This window comes from Pleurodeles waltl, chromosome 2_1, assembly GCF_031143425.1.
Source record: "Pleurodeles waltl isolate 20211129_DDA chromosome 2_1, aPleWal1.hap1.20221129, whole genome shotgun sequence".
NCBI classification, from domain to species: domain Eukaryota; kingdom Metazoa; phylum Chordata; class Amphibia; order Caudata; family Salamandridae; genus Pleurodeles; species Pleurodeles waltl.
The window spans coordinates 603,038,986-603,055,415 of record NC_090438.1 but is presented as its reverse complement, the minus strand read 5'-3'; the positions used below and the strand labels follow the sequence as shown (position 1 = coordinate 603,055,415).

The 16,430-nt window shown below is 44.7% G+C and overlaps 1 protein-coding gene across 1 annotated transcript in view; it reads right to left on the bottom strand.

Moving 5' to 3' along the window:
* The window catches only part of EEPD1 (endonuclease/exonuclease/phosphatase family domain containing 1), a 244,682-nt gene that overhangs the window by 41,287 nt on the left and 186,965 nt on the right, over nucleotides 1-16,430 (bottom strand). The window contains exon 3 of the mRNA XM_069215531.1: nucleotides 3,424-3,534. Within this exon, the coding sequence (XP_069071632.1) occupies nucleotides 3,424-3,534 (111 nt within the window). The remainder of the gene's footprint in view (nucleotides 1-3,423; nucleotides 3,535-16,430) is intronic.

Below are 16,430 nucleotides of genomic sequence, written 5' to 3'. Positions count from 1 at the left end.
GGTCCCTTTGACTTTGTTGACATTCAAAGTGTTTTTTTCTAGTGGCTATTACGTCTGGCAGACAGTTGTGGGAGACTGGGGCTTTTCTGGTAGACGAATCATACCTCAGCTTCTTTCTAGACAAGGTAGTGCTCAGAACTGACCCAGCTTTCCATCCAAAAAGTGGCTTCACCTTGTCTTTTAAATGAAGATATTGTTTTGCCTGCTTTTTTCCCTGAACCTGCCGGTGAGAAAGGAGGTGACCCAGTCCAGGGCTCTGTCGCGGATTCTAGCATTGCTGAGGTGTGAGCGTAGGGTGTGGTGGCAGACAGTGTCGAACGCGGCCGAGAGGTCCAGGAGGATGAGGGCCGCGGTTTCGCCGCTGTCCAGTATGGTTCTGATGTCGTCAGTGGCTGCGATGAGGGCGGTTGCGGTGCTGTGGTTGCTGCGGAATCCGGATTGGGAAGGGTCTAGGGTGCGGTTCTCCTCTAGGAAGCAGGTTAGTTGTCTGTTCATGGCCTTCTCAATGACTTTTGCCGAGAAGGGGAGCAGGGAGATAGGGCGGACGTTCTGGAGGTCCTTTGGGTCTACCTTGGGTTATTTGAGGAGGGCTTGAATCTCAGTATGTTTCCTGCTCCCCGGGAAGGTGGCGGACTCGAAGGAGCTGTTGATGATCTTCCGTAGTTGGGGTGCGATGACGGAGCTTGCTTTGTTGAGGATGTTGTGAGGGCAGAGGTCAGATGGAGAGCCGGAGTGGATGGTGTTCATGATTTCGATAGTGTCGTTGTCGTTGACGGGGGTCCAGGAGAGCAGGAGGTTGGGCGAACGTGAATCTGTGGTGTTGGCGGTTGCCGGGGGGTCTGGGTGCTGAAGCTGTCGTGGATGTCTGCAATCTTGCGGTGGAAGTAGGAGGCTAGGGAGTGGCAAAGGTCTTGGGATGGCGGGATGTAGTTGATGCTGGAGCTGGGGTTGGAGAGTTCCTTCACAACGTTGAAGAGCTCCCTGTGGCTGTGTGCGTTGTTGTGGATTCGGTCTTTGAAGGCGGTTCTTTTGGCGGCTCAGATGAGTTGGTGGTGTCTGTGGATGGTGTTTTTGAAGGCTGTGTGGTTGTCCAGAGTCTGATCTTGGCGCCACTCTACTTTCGAGTCTTCGGCAGCTTTGCTTAGATTCGTGGAGGTTGGCAGTAAACCAGAAGGCCTTTCTGTCAATGCGTCTATTGGAGGGATTCTTGATTGGGGCGAGAGTATTGGCACATTGCCTGAAGTTGCGGGTCGCTGCTTTAGTGTCGGTAGTGTTGATGGGTGAGTTCTGGGAGAGGGTCGCGATATCCGCTTACAGGGTTAGTTCATCTGAGTATAGAAAGGTTCAGTTTCTTTTTGTAACTTTTGTAACTGGTAACAGGGGTCTTTTCCCCAACTCTTCCACTTGAAGCAGGTGGGTTAAGCAAACGGTGTTGCTGGGTTATCATTCTTGTGATGCCTCCCCCTTAGGCTCAGTTATGGGGAAATCTACATGGGCCATGTCAGCATCATGAGCAGCATATAAGGGTGTGTCATTCAAGGACATTTGTAACGCGACTACTTGGGCCTCTCCAATTACATCTGTATCACACTAAAGACTCCAGTTAGAGGGGTCCAGTTCCATTGCGTTTGGTTTAGGGGTTCTTTTGGCAGTCTTGGATTGAATTGAATCATGAAAAAATACATTGGGTGTGCCATATGATATGTCTCAGGTATTCTTTATTTTGCGTGACTATATAAGAGAGGATGGCTTAGGTATATCCTCATTAGTAAGGACTGGGACAACGAAGGCAAATAAGGAAGTAATACTTGGATTACTTAACAGTAATCAAATCTCCAAATCACAGTCAGTCCTGCATTCCCTCCCTCCCTCTGATGTACCTTATATTGTCCTACTTGATCTCATTTTAAATATTCGGCTTGGGGGTAACATGATATAAGGAAGAGCCAAGCCTGGCATTAAAGAGCAGTCCTTTTTAGGTGGGCGTGTAGATGTGATGAAGCAAATCTGTTTCATCTGTCACAGAGCGAGAAAACCAATCACTGAAGTGGGCTTGTCCATTGCCTCATAATGCTGTGGTCAGTACCTAATTTGTGAAAGAGAGTGCCGGTGCCTGAAACTCTGGTTAGAAGCTGGCGACTGATGCAAATATAGTTTGGCGTCCAGGATACCAGGCTGGTTGTCTTTAATCCACTCCCAGGCACTCTCTGATGCTTTTTCTTGCTCTTGCAGGTTCCTTCTTTCTTCCTTTGTGACGGTTTTGCTGTCTTTCTCTTCTTTCGTCTTTCCAACCTGTGTATTTTTCCCTCTATTGCACTTGGGACATATTTGATGCAGAAAAATGAGTGCCCGGCCCCAAAAATAAGCGCCAGTGCATCCCAAAAGCAACCACCAACTCAAATTAACCACTGGCTGTGGTGAGTGGACGCAAATTGTGAATGACAGTTAAACAGCAGATGAAGAGACCTGACCCAAAACACATCTATGTGGATTTTCATGTTTATTTATGATTTTTTGTTTGCATGAAACTAGCAAACCGACTAAAGTTATTCCTAAAAATGCAGACAAGGCTGTGTGTTTACTTTCAGCAGTTTCCACTCCTTGGGGTCCTGCCCATTGATACCCTAGCCTCAGCTCTATACCTCCCTGTTCCAAGGCTCGCTGGAGGAAACTGGAGGCTACTGTCTCTAGTGTTTTAGGGGGTGCGTCCGATCGTTTTCGTCAGTCTTGCCATTTTGGTGAATCGACGTCAGGATGTCTCGCATGAAAGAATGTTAACATGGTTACACCTGTGGCATACCATTTGATATGACTTCGTGCGACTTTGTTATGCTTTCGGTTGTACTGCGGTTTGACCCTTCAGAAAAACACAATAAAACATCAGCATTTTCATTAGACAAAGTAATAGTGTATGGCTATCTCTGTTGAACAGGATTACACGAAACCTTATCATTTTATAGCCTTGCAATATTTATGCGCTTGTCTACTATCAAAGGACACAAAAGAGCGGATCCTGTAACAAAATAAACAGTGCCTGGGTTCTGTGAGGCTGAGCACTTGATTTTACGAGACTATAAAATTGGCAAATGCCTGTTTCTTCAATTAGGCGGTGGTCTGCGAGTTCCTGGACTACCCCATCTAACCTCCAGCCCCTCTCCCGCCCACCCTTGTTCAGGTCATGTAGAGAGGAAAATCCTGCTGGTGCCTATTAATTCGAACAGAAAAAGCACATATTCTCAAGGTCAAGATGCACAAACCACAGGCATTCAGCCTACAACATATTGTCTTGGACAACAAGTGTGGGCCAAAACACAACACAAGAGAGGGCAATGTGCCAGATAAATTATAAACGCGTTCTTGGCGCAATCCTGCGTTCCTGCACACAAAAGTGGGTGAAGGGCCGAGGGTTCAAGATGGACGTACCTTGTGCAGCTGGCCTGTAGACTTCTCGGAAACAACTGCCTTCCAAGATCCTTTGGGGCCTTTCCATTTCCGAATATTTGGCAAGGTCGGCTGGTTTAGTTCCGAACAAAGCTGAAAAACAGATTAATGTTTGTGCATAAGGTTGTTTTCATTACGCACTTTTTGAACCATCAACAGTATTGCACGATTAAATATCCTAAAATGCATTGACTAGATCACTAACACATGTAATTGTGTAATTTTCCAAAACCACTTTAAAGACATTCTTAGGAGTAAATGAGTAAACTCCAGACAACCACACGGCCCTCAAGGATGCCACACGCAAACACCACCAACTCATCAGGCTAGCAAAAAGATCCTCCATCAAAACCCACCTAGAAAACAACGACTGCAAAGAACTTTTCAGCACCGTAAAAGAACTCTCCAACCCTAACGCCACTGTCAACATCACCCCCTCCCAAGAACTTTGCGACGCCCTAGCAACCGCCTTCCACTGAAAAATCACGGACATCCACAACAGCTTCAACTCCCCTCACACTCCAGACGCTCTTACCCCATCCACTACAAACTCCACTCGCTCCAGCCGACTGACCTCCTGGACCAACATCAACGATGACGAAACCCACAAGACCATGAACTCCATCCACTCCGGATTACCATCAGACCCCTGCCCACACCACATCTTTAACAAAGCAGACATGGCCATCGCACCACACCTACGGAAAGCCATCAACATCTCCTTCGAAACTGCAAGATTCCCGGACAGCCGGAAACATGCCGAAATCAACGCCCTTCTCAAAAAATCAAAGGCGGACCCCAAGGACCAGAAAAACTTCCGGCCCATCTCTCTGCTCTCGTTCCCGGCAAAGGTAATCGAGAAAATCGTCAACACTCAGCTCACTCGGTGCCTCGAAGACAACAACATCCTTGACCCCTCCCAGTCTGGCTTCAGATGCAACCACAGCACCAAAACCTCCCTCCTTGCCACCGCAGACGATATCAGAAGCCACCTCGACAATGGAGAAACATCAGCCCTCATCCTCCTAGACCTATCAGCCGCCTTTGACACCGTATGTCACCACACCCTAAAATCCTGCCTCCACGCAGCAGGAATCCAGGACCAGGCCCTCGAATGGACTGCATCCTTCCTCGCCGGCAGAACCCAAAGAGTCAGCCTCCCCCCGTACCAATCCAAATCCTTCAACATCATCTGCGGCGTACCCCAGGGCTCATCCCTCAGCCCAACGCTGTTCAACATCTACATGGCCCCCCTCGCACAAGTGGCCCGTCAGCACAACCTCAACATCATCTCCTACGCCGACGACACCCAACTCATCCTCTCCCTCACCAAGGACCCACAAACCGCCAAAACTAACCTCCACGAGGGACTAAAAGCCATCGCCGACTGGATGAGAGACAGCCGGCTAAAACTGAACTCGGACAAAACAGAGGTCCTCATCCTTGGGTGCACACCCTTCGCCTGGGACAACTCATGGTGGCGGTCCACGCTGGGTCCCCCACCGACGCCCACCGACAGCGCACGAAACCTCGGCTTCACCCTCGACTCCTCACTCTCCATGTCAAAGCAGGTCAGCGCCGTCTCCTCCTCCTGCTACAACACCCTCCGCATGCTTTGCAGAATTTACAAATGGATCCCAACAGAAACAAGAAAAACAGTAACCCAGGCCCTCGTCAGCAACAGACTCGACTACGGCAACGCCCTCCACACCAGTATCTCATCTAAACTTCTCCAACACATCCAAAACGCCTCCACCCGACTCATCCTCAACATCCCTCGCCACTGCCACATCACCCCCCACCTAAGAGACCTTCACTGGCTCCCTGTCAACAAGAGGATCACCTTCAAGCTCCTCACCCACGCACACAAGGCACTCCACAACACCGGACCATCATACCTGAACAACAGACTTAGCTTCTACACCCCTACCCGGCATCTCCGCTCCGCTAACCTCGCCCTCGCCTCCGTCCCCCGCATCCAACGCAAATCTTCCGGTGGCAGATCATTCTCTTACCTAGCTGCCAAGACCTGGAACACCCTCCCGCCGGATCTACGACAGACCCAGGAACTTCTTTCCTTCAGAAAACTACTCAAGACTTGGCTCTTCGAGCAGTAGCAGCACCCCAACCAGCGCCTTGAAACCCTCACGGGTATGTAGCGCGCTTTACAAATTAACTGATTGATTGATTGATTGAAAAACAAGCATTGGCAAATCCAGTATATCTGCCACTGGGAGTCAGCCTTTTGGCTTAGTCAATACTTGTTTTATCATGTCTTTATTGTTGCTTGTGCCTTGCAATAAAAAGAAGCATTGGCAATGCCAATAAGTCTGGATTCAAAGGAATGTAGTACGGAATTGTGAAGCATTAGAAGTAAATAGCAAGGGAATAGAGCCTGAATTACAAATGTCAATATAAACAGCTAATTTATCATTCCAAGCATTTTTGTCTATTGATGGGCTTTGGCACTTAGATCTGGGAAAACACCTGCTTATGTTTACCAGGCAGAATTACTTTGTTTTTCTTTGCCAGTAGAGCCAGAACAGTCTTCGCGGAGAGGCCAGTAGTATCACTTCATTAATAGACCACCCACCTTGCCCTTCACTTGAGGCAGGGCAGTCTATAACACCTTTACTGACTACGCAGTATCCTTTATCTCAAACATACATCCAACCCCCCCCCCCTTTAACAGCAGCAACTTCACCCAAAAAAATTAAATACAGGTAAGTACCTTTCGCATTTTTCTGCCATTGACTGGACTGGGAATTTATGGCCTAGTCTCCAGCAATGGAATGGTACATGTACAAAATATGTTTACATGTGTCATGCATATGTGTACATTTTGGTCAAACTGTACACACCTGCATCAACACAAATGGAAAAATATACCTTGTTTTGCTGACCGCATCCCCACCGGTCCATCACCATCAGGTACATCGCCACTGGGCCAGAGGTAATGTAATACAGTTGGAGCGAGACCATCCACTTGGCAGTCTTTTTGGGACCGCCACCTTAGTGGTATGGCGGTCCAACAGCCAAACCCATAATCAGGCCCAAAGTCTTACTAAAACAATGTATCCTCTTGTCAAATACAGAAAACGTGAACACACACTTGGATCATCATTCTGAAGTTGACCGAAATAAGTAATAATAACACTAGTAATTAAAAGCACTAGAGTACAGTTCAGTCTGAAACAAAAGTGGTATAAAAAGGGTAAATACTTACAAACAGTGAAGTAAACTCTGCACACAAATCATCAACTATGACAGACTAAATTTGCATATTATTTTATGCAGTCAAGAGAGTGGTTATGAACTGAAGAGGATGTGGTCTGCAGTCAGGAGAGTGGAATCTTGTGGCCTAGAATATCGGTGATAGCCACTGAGTATTCTGTTTAGCTGTAGAATGGAGCTGAGTGATTTTTTTTATGTCACAGAGTGGCTGAGTGTCATAGAGTAGGGGAGTAGAGGACTGTATTGCACTGAGTTACTATCTGGGAAATAGTTTGCTTGAAGTAGTGTGTTTGTAGTAATTTGGCCTAGAGGAGGAATACACTACACAGGTATTAAAGGACCCAGTCTCGATTTTCTGGCTATGCACACTGGATAAATGTACGTTATGATTTGAAATGGAACTTGCTCACATAGTGAGTGGTTATCCAAAACATCTGAAAATCTAGCATAGATTCCTTCCCCCTGGCCTACAAGGGACACCCATCTTAGAATGAGCTGGAAATTGGTGCTATGGGGCTGAGTGGTTGTGCCATATGAAAGCAGATTAAACAGTCTTTAAATCTGAACATTTACAAAACCAAGCGTGAAACTCTTGAGCCCAAGTGGAAAACAAACTGTGCTCCTAGAGTTTTCAGGAAGTTAAAAACGTACAAAGAAATTTAGTACAAAGATGTTGTGCCAGACTGGTGTTTGATGAAAATCGTATACTTTTCTTTAGCTCAAATAGGCAAATATATTGTGGATTTCATTGAGACCAAGAGTTGGTATATGTGGGATACAAAACTAGCCTAGTAATCCAGCAAACAATGTTAAACAGTGAATTAACCTTTGCAACAAACACAACATACACAATAATATTTATTAAGAGCTTGAACTTAATCTAGAAAAGCGAAGTCTCTACTCTGTATTACAATCAATTGCACTTAAATCACAATTCGATAAAGTGTGCAGAAAACATCCAGGACACAAATATTGAAAACATAAACATGAAATACTTTAATTTGGAAATTCTTTATGAACAAGGCACATGTTATGAGTTTTTCTTTAAAGAAAGGCTAGTATGAGACTTAAATTCAGGGCTTAGGGTTAGTGTTAGTTTCAGAGTGATGGAACAAAGCTAGGGATCACTTTAGGATCAGCATTAGACTTAGGGTTTGGCTGAGATTATGCCTATGCTCAGAATCTCAGCTCCGGGCTAGAGATATCTTTAGGCATAGGGTTAGGATTAGCCAAATGTTTATAATTAGTACATTAGATATTCTCTTGCCCTAGCGCTCGGCTGAGGGCTACAGACAGACTTAGGATGAAGGTTAGTATTAGTCTTGGTTTAACATTAGTTCATTAGATATTACCTTGTTTTCAATGCCTTTCGGAACTGTCTATCAATCAATCAATCAATCATAGCATTTGTAAAGCACAGCGCCATTACCTCTAAGGGTATCTGGACACCGAGGATGCCGGGTCTCCTTTGAGAAGCCACGTCTTGAGTCTCTTTCTCATATCCACCACGGAGGAAGCTGTTCGGAGGTAGAGGGGCATGCTGTTCCAGGACTTGGCTGCTGTGTAGGAGAAGATGTGGCCTCCGCTGCGGCTCAATGGATTCAGGGGGTGAGCGTGAGGTTTACCTAGGCAGAGGGTAGTTGTCTTGCTGGGGCATAGAAGCTCAGTCGAAGGTTGATGTAGGACGAACCTAGGTTGTGGAAAGCCTTGTGTGCGAGCGTGAGTATTTTGAATTGCCACCTCTTCTGAATGAGGAGCCAGTGGAGGTTCTTGAGGTGTGGGGTGAAGCTTGAGTGCTTGGGGAGGTTGAGGATGAATCTGGCTGCAGTGTTCTGTAAAGTCTGGAGTCTATTAAGTAGCTGGGATGACACACTGGTGTAGAGAGCCACCGTCGAGGTGGCTGAAGACCACGGCATGCGTGATTATCTTTCTGGAGTCGGTGGGGATCCATTTGAAGATTCGGCAGAGCATACCAAGGATGTAGAAGCAGGAGGAGCCGACAGAGTTTACTTGTCGATTCATGTATAGTTAGCAGTCGAGGATGATGCTGAGGTTTCGTTCTTGGTCTGATGAAGAGGGCGTTGGTCTGAGTTCTGTGGCCACCAGCCTTGGACCCACATGGAGTTGTTCCTCCTGAAAATCAGGACTTCGATTTTGTCAGCGTTTAGTTTGAGGCAGATGTTTTTCATCCATGTTACTACATTGGTCGTGGCATTGCGGAAGTTGGCTTTGGCATTGTGAGGGGTCTACAGTGAGGTAGAGGATTAGTTGAGTGCTGTCGGCGTAGGAGACTATATTGAGCCCATAGGATCTGAAGATGTATGCAAGGGGGATCATGTGGATGTTGAACAGGGTTCGGCTGAAGGAGGATTATTCGGGTTTGCCGAAGGTAAAGTTCTTGGGTGTAGAAATGAAGGGAGGAAGGCAGAAATCTAGAAGAATCAGAGCTTCCGGCTCTCCTCGGTCGAGGAGCGTTGTGATGTTGTCAGTGGCGGCGATCAGTGCAGTCTCCATGCTGTGCTTGGACCAGAATCCTGATTGTGAGGTGTCAAGAAGGTGGTTTCGTTTGAGGTAGTCGGTGAGCTGTTGGTTGATGGCTTTCTCTAGCACTCTGGCCGTGAAGGGGAGTGGGGAGATCGGTCTGTAGTTTTTGAGGCTACTGGGGTCAGCTGAGGGTTTCTTTAGGAGGGGTCTGATCTCTGCATGTTTCCATTCGTCCAGGAAGGTTGCCGTGGAGATGGAACTATATTGGAGGTGGAACTGTATTATCTGGATCGTAGTCATGACTATTATGATAATATTTTTAGGTGTTGAACTTCAGTATGTTGTAAGTATTAAAATGCTTTCAGTCATTCCTCTTTAGGTATCATGACCGGCAGCGTATGTCAGTGAACAGAATTGCAATGTTTTCTGTATTTTCAGCAAGTGACTGCTATGAGAGGGTTGAATATTTTAAGAATATTAGAGCACATGTAATATAGATGTTATTTGTAAGTTTTTAAATAGCTTTGCAGCCATCAGATTACTTTAAGTATTTTCAAACATTACCTTTTGCTGTTTATTACTTACATTCTGCCTTATCAGAAGGATGAAACAACCCAGCAAAGGGTGCAGTATTCTGTCCTATTACCAAAGGACATGCTCATTCCATTTAGATAGCAACAATATAAAGAAAACACACCAAAGAAACGTTTGATTGACCATGTATCCCCTCAAGAGGGAAACATCATTATTTTCACCAGTCCACCAATTGCACATTAAAACAGATATTTTCCTTTGTAATCTTGACATAGTTCCATTTGTTTATGCCACTGAATATTTAGGCCGCATGCTCTCTGACCACAGTCCCTCTCAAGCTGACGATATATTAGGGCAGATGGCATGCATCGATACCCAATTTGAGGTTACCCACAAAGGCCTTGCATTATAACATATTCAGTGAGACAGCAGATTCACACATCACCTAGTTTTTTGGAGAAAATGATAGAACAGCATCCAAAAGAGGGGTTAAGGGGTTTCCTTTAAAACTGGGCGAGACCAAGTATGGTGAAGCTCACACTGTAACCCAATGTCTTGGGTCAAGAGAATGTCATACATGAGGCAGAGGTGCGGGGAGGAGAGAGCACATGAAATGCAGATGAGCTCCCTACTCCTAGGGCAGACCATAGAGCACTAGTGGACAGGCTTGGACAACTGGGTTATGTAGAGTTTGTAGCCAAACAACCTGGAGACAGAGAAAGGCCTACTCCAGCTTGGCTGCTCTGACAAGATGCTGACAGACTCCTCTATAAGGAGAGGGAAAGACATGAGAGGCCTCTATTACAGGACTATCTAGACAGATTACCGAACGTATGACTGGACCCCTTGCAGCACCACTCTCTGGGCGAACTGTTGACAAGGCCTGGCTTGTAACTGGCCAGATGGCACACAACAAAACCCTGGGGAACGGATGGAATCTCTGGAGTTTTACTTGTCCCATAGAATGATTCTTACCTTAAGGCCACTTCAGATGTTTCAGCTTGCAAAAGATAAAGGAACTTTACCCATGTCTTTAGGAGAGGTGCTGAGAGTAGTTCTCCCCAAGCCGGACTGTTACCCACTGGAAGTGCGCTCCTTAAGGCCACTTTCCCTTCTCAATACAGAGTGTAAGATCCTTGGAAAGATAATCGCAAATCCATTAATGCTGTGCCTCACTATGAGCTACACCACAAACACCACCACATGTAGCTCTTTCCCTAGACATCAAAAAAGTATTTAAATACATTGGACTAGCTCCATCTACAATGAGTGTTACTCTGAAAGGGCATGGTGCCCAAGATACTGCAATGGATAGGCCTCTTATATGCTGATCCATTCATTCGGGTGTGTTCGGATAGAGAAATTTCATCAGCCTTTCTGGTGGGCTGGGGCACTAGACAGGGTTGCCCACCCTGACCGATTATATTTGCCTGACCCTGAACCACCCAATGTTAATGTTGCTTAGCTAGAATTTTCTGCAGTGTACCAACAAACAGGAGATGAGGGACTAGGAAATATAACAAGTTTGATGTAAGACAGACTCGATGTGCTTTCGCAGGACTCGAACAATAGAAGCACTGACTGGAGAAGAAGATGCAACATTTTCGATACCTGATGAGCCCGATGATGAGGACATCATACAGCGAACCAAACAACTAACTGGGGATGGAGAAATATTAGAACTCATAGATTTGTAAAATTAATATTATAGGTTAGTCATATCTGCTGATTGACTGACCAATTAGGAATTAGGGGGATGGACTGAAAAACTCAAATAAAAAGTCATGACAAGGGGCTAAAACTTCATATGCATGGGCAAATTCAGATGTGAGGGGTGAATGCTGATTACATCAAGAGACGCGGTTTGAGATTCTGTCATTGGGCTCATGCTCTTGAGAGTCTGATGCGTTGCTGATCTATTGATGACTGACGACGAAGACTGACTTTGTTGCTGATCCATTCCGTGGATAGGTAGCTATGACAATGGGACTGATTAACTTTGTGCCTTTTCTTCTAGGTACCAACTGTGCTGTTTTATAGTTTTCTTCTAGCTAGATGTATTTTTCCAAATTCATGTTTTTTAAATTGTTTTTGCATGAAATCCCACATGCTGATGCTAACCTGGGTTAGGTAGGTTTCTTTTTCGCTGACATTGACAGTGACAAATTATTGACGAACTAATTGCTGAACTCCTCTATTGATGTTGATATATTCATTTTTGTTGGCTTACGCTGAGGCTTCTGATCACATATTTTCTCAAGTTCTGATTAGAGTGTGTTATTGGTGGTCGCTAATAAACTAATTCTAAGCTGATTAAATAAAGTTTGAGTTAACCAAATGCATTAGAATTGTAATTAATAGGGAAATAAAATTTGTTAAACGCTTTATTGAGTTGTCGTTATTCATAAAATGTTGGTTATAATTGTCTATTAATTCATGATTTTCTTAGTGGTTATTGATTGATTACATTGATTACTGATGTCACTGGTCATTACATGACTAGGATACACCATGCGATCCAAAAGGTTCATCGGCCTATACGCGTCCCCTTTGTATTTGTAAGTTTACTTATTAAGGACCAGGCGCGTTTGCAAGACCATGGACAGAGGAGGGTGTCCTCGAGATATGTGACCTGTTAAGAGCACAAAACGTTATTGGAATTCCTTAACCTCATAAAGTGCTACAGCATTGATGAGAGTCAGTTTCTACCCAACAATTCCCTGACAGGCACTATCGGGACCATACGAGGCCAGGACCATATACAACCAACAACATAATCGTGCAACTTTTTACTGGAACATGATACTCGCAGACGGGCGATGAAATTGATATGCGGGTTGTTGCTGGAATACTGTAGCCTGGGCCTCAATACTCTGAAGAACATATGGGCCCTCTCGATCAGACAGGAGATCACAGACAGGCAGCAGTCCTTTGCACTAGAGCAGATCCACAGGGTCTACAAGAACCCAGGCATAAAGTAAACACAGTTCAATTATCTACATCAGACGTATCTTCTTCCCGCACATCTACGCTGCATTTTCCCTGGGGTGGATCCAAACTGCGCACAGTGTGTATGTTCGGAGGCAGGCTTTTACCATATAGTGTGGTCCTGCCTGTAAACTGGACAATACTGGACAGAGGCAGTGACCAAGCTAACGGACATTACGTAACTACCCCTACATGTGGACCCCATACATTGCCTGCTGGAGCTGTCACACCTGGCATATATTCTTCTAACACACTACAAGAGATAGCATGGAAGCCGACGGCTGTTTCCCCAATGTCCCTATGGGCAAGGGACCTTTCCAAATTGGCAAATGCAGAGAGCACAACCTGACGCTCACTTTTGCTGCATCGTGGAAGGTGCCACAGTGGGACGCTTTCAAGACAAATTGGCAGCAAAGACGGATGGGCGACCACCTTGGAGCCCTGCGTTTACTGACTCCCATGCTCTTATATAGAGAGAACTGGTTGTCAAATGTTTCAACACAACAGCCGGTGAAAAACATGTGTGGCCACTGACTGGACGCCAGGGCCCTATTCCCACCCTCTAGCATGGTGACTCTAGCGTTACTATTTGTACCCTCCCCCTGGGTTCACAATGACCCCTTCCACTATTCTGAGAAACATTGGGGAGCATAGTGGGACTGCGTACCCCCACAGAGGGACAATTTATGGTATTGGTTATGCCCCGTTTTGGTCTTGCAAATTGTTTTGGTTATTACGAAATACAGCTGTAGATCCCGAAAGACTGACACAGGTGATCCTACCCCTATTGCCTATTGATTATGTGGGCCTTGTATAACGAAGGGAACCGGAGACATATGGGACCACACAGTAGATATATGCAGGGAAGTATGGGCTCTCTAACTTTTTAATTTCTGCAAGGTGAAAACATATTGCGCACTAATTTTGTATGTGTGCACGTTGAAAATCTGTAAACGATCTAATGTGGAAAAAAAAATAACTTATGGTTGCAATTATTTGACAATATATATATATTAGAAAGGCTGCTGTTTCTAAGGTATCGTTGGCAAATCAATGGGGAATTTAAAGAAAATATGAACCTCTAAAAAAATAATTAGCCAACTATTTTGTAGACAGTTCTCTGCATGCATCACAAAGAATTTGCACCTTATGAGCTGATAAATTATTTTTCTAATGTTCTCTTGATGTCTGAGGCAGGTAGACAGTAATATTACAGAGGTTATGTGTATTCTTGTGACCGACTACTGTGAGTTAAAAGAGTGTCACTGTTAGCACTAGCTGTGCAGGTATCAAGCTTAACATATCATTTGAGCAGTGTTGTAAGTACTGGCTTATGAAGAAAATGACCACTTTTAGCACAGACTCAGCACTTTGCTTGCTTTTTCGTGCTCCATTTCTTTGTGAACAAGCTCTGGCACAGTGTAGAGGACTAGCATTACTGTGCAAGCACAGGCATTCCACGTATGCTATTTACAGTGTTGCATGCATAAAATCTCATCAAAGCCTGCCCCGGGCTTTGCAAATGCAGAGCAGAAAGTAGCTAAACGGATTTCTGAAAACAATACACGAGAGAGATGGAACTGAAGGTGACAATCATCGTGCTGATTTAGGGTATTTTGTGTCGAATGATGTCCCAGATAACCAATAACGTGGTGAGACTGAAACGCGTCTCCGCGAGGTGCTCTAGCCAAATATATGTATATTTTGAAGAATTGATAACTTTAAAATATTTTATCATCAGATTTCGACTCAGAGCAAGCGAGAGAAAGTCAAACTGAGATAAGGAGGGAAAGAAATTTAGGGAAAGCGTTGCAAGGAGTAAAAGTAGGAATGGAAAATAACCTGCAAGACTGAGATAAGGAGAAGTGTAGGGTGGTGAAAAAACAGAGGCGTGAGAAAGAGCCAAGATTATGCAGCTTTGCTGTTGGGCAAAAGCATTTGGCAGCAGATTCCGTAGAAAACTTTGCTGCACCGAAAATATATTTTTGGCAAATTAAGGAGCGTCCAGAAGAAGTATTTAATCTACAATGTAAGACCCCATCCAATGCCTTCAGTATAAATATTGTCAAGGCCATGACTGTATCCAAAAAATAATTAAAGTTAAACGTTGAAACCATCTACATGAATATGCATTTCCTCAATGGGAGAGCTGACCTTAAAAGAGTGTTTATTTTCCAGCAGAGTTCCTGAACAGGGCGTAGCTTCCTGTGAATACATTTTTAAACAGTCAGAAAGTGTCCTGTGAACAGTAATGTCCTTGATCTGTGCCGCATAAAATACAGGAAGAACTTGAGACCCGTCATTTAATTTATATTGTGAATGGCCCTTCAGATTGTTCTCTTTCGTAATTTTTATTTTGGAAAATGTATTTTCTTTTATGAAAGCCTTCCATTGTAAATTGTGTCATGTCCTTTGGGACCCTATTCAATGTTAATATTAAACAAAATGATAATAATTTACAACTAGAGACAAATGTAACTTAGCCAAACAAGTTGGTAAATGACTAATATACCTATCCACTAGTACAATTTAAGAAGAACATTTCTGACTTTGAGATACATTCAATTAAAAAATGTCTTCGCTCTTGACTCTGAGGAAAAGTGCAGTAGGAAGCAGCAGGTAATCTGTTGTGACAAAGGTATTTTTATACCGCATCCAGTAGTTTTAATCTGTGTACTTTTTTTTTATCTCTACCCATCTGCCCTGCAAAAAGTACTCCTCTTTCTGTCTGATGGATTGAGGAGATAAGTACCAGGAGATACCTAGTATTATTAATCCAGTATCTCTCTCAAGCAACATTTCCACACGGCCATCTGGAAGCAATTAAGAGTGTGACTGTGCTGTACCTACAACACGTTTTAGCGGTGACCTAATGAAAACTCGATTCAATAAAATGTTGTATGGAGGCTGGGAGAACAAAATAGAAAGAAGTTTGAAATAATTAAGGGTAATTGGTGAAATGCTTGCCAAAGCCTCCCACTGGCAAATGCTCGAGGTGAAGTGGTAATAGTTCAACGGGTCCTTGGAGTGGTGTGCCACGGCACACGAGGGGCCTTAATGGGGTCCAGTGTGGAGCTTGGGATGCCTTGGGCCAGGCCACTGTCAGCATCTGCATCTACTCTTGGTGTCTACTGGGCCCCAACTTCACCTGCCTGAGGTCACCTAATCTCTCTTTAATGGGTTCTCATCTGCTGTTTCTTCTTTGGGCCCCCTCAACACTGCGAATTGTGCTCCTGCCCTCTCTGCTGACTAAATCTGCTCTTCACCTGTGCTTTATACCCTCTCACTTCCTGGATTTCCCCCTGGCCTTGATTCTGGTCCTTCTCCCTTCCTAAATCCGAGTTGCTCTCTCAGGTTTTCTCACACTTTCCCCTCTGTGAAATCTCATCGCCCTCTGGCCCTTGAGTCCTCTACGCACGAACCTCCATGTTATAATCTCTTTTTTTTGCACTCTCCCTCCAGCTTGTTGTCAGCACATTTTGACTGTTGTTCTCCAGCCCAATTTTCCTCCCTCGCCACCCATCTCCCTATCCAGAGCTCATTCGGTACACAGTGGAGTTTTGTTTTTTATTGTTCAGGTCAGTTTAGCTAGATATTTCCTCCCCTTGTCTTCCTCCCCTGCCCCCCTCCAGAAATCTTTGGTTGCACAACATTACCTCACTTTCTTTTACTTAGAATCTTCTAATTCATATAGTTTTCATTATTTGTTGTAAGACAGTATCATCATTGCTCATGTTATAAAGTTAAGC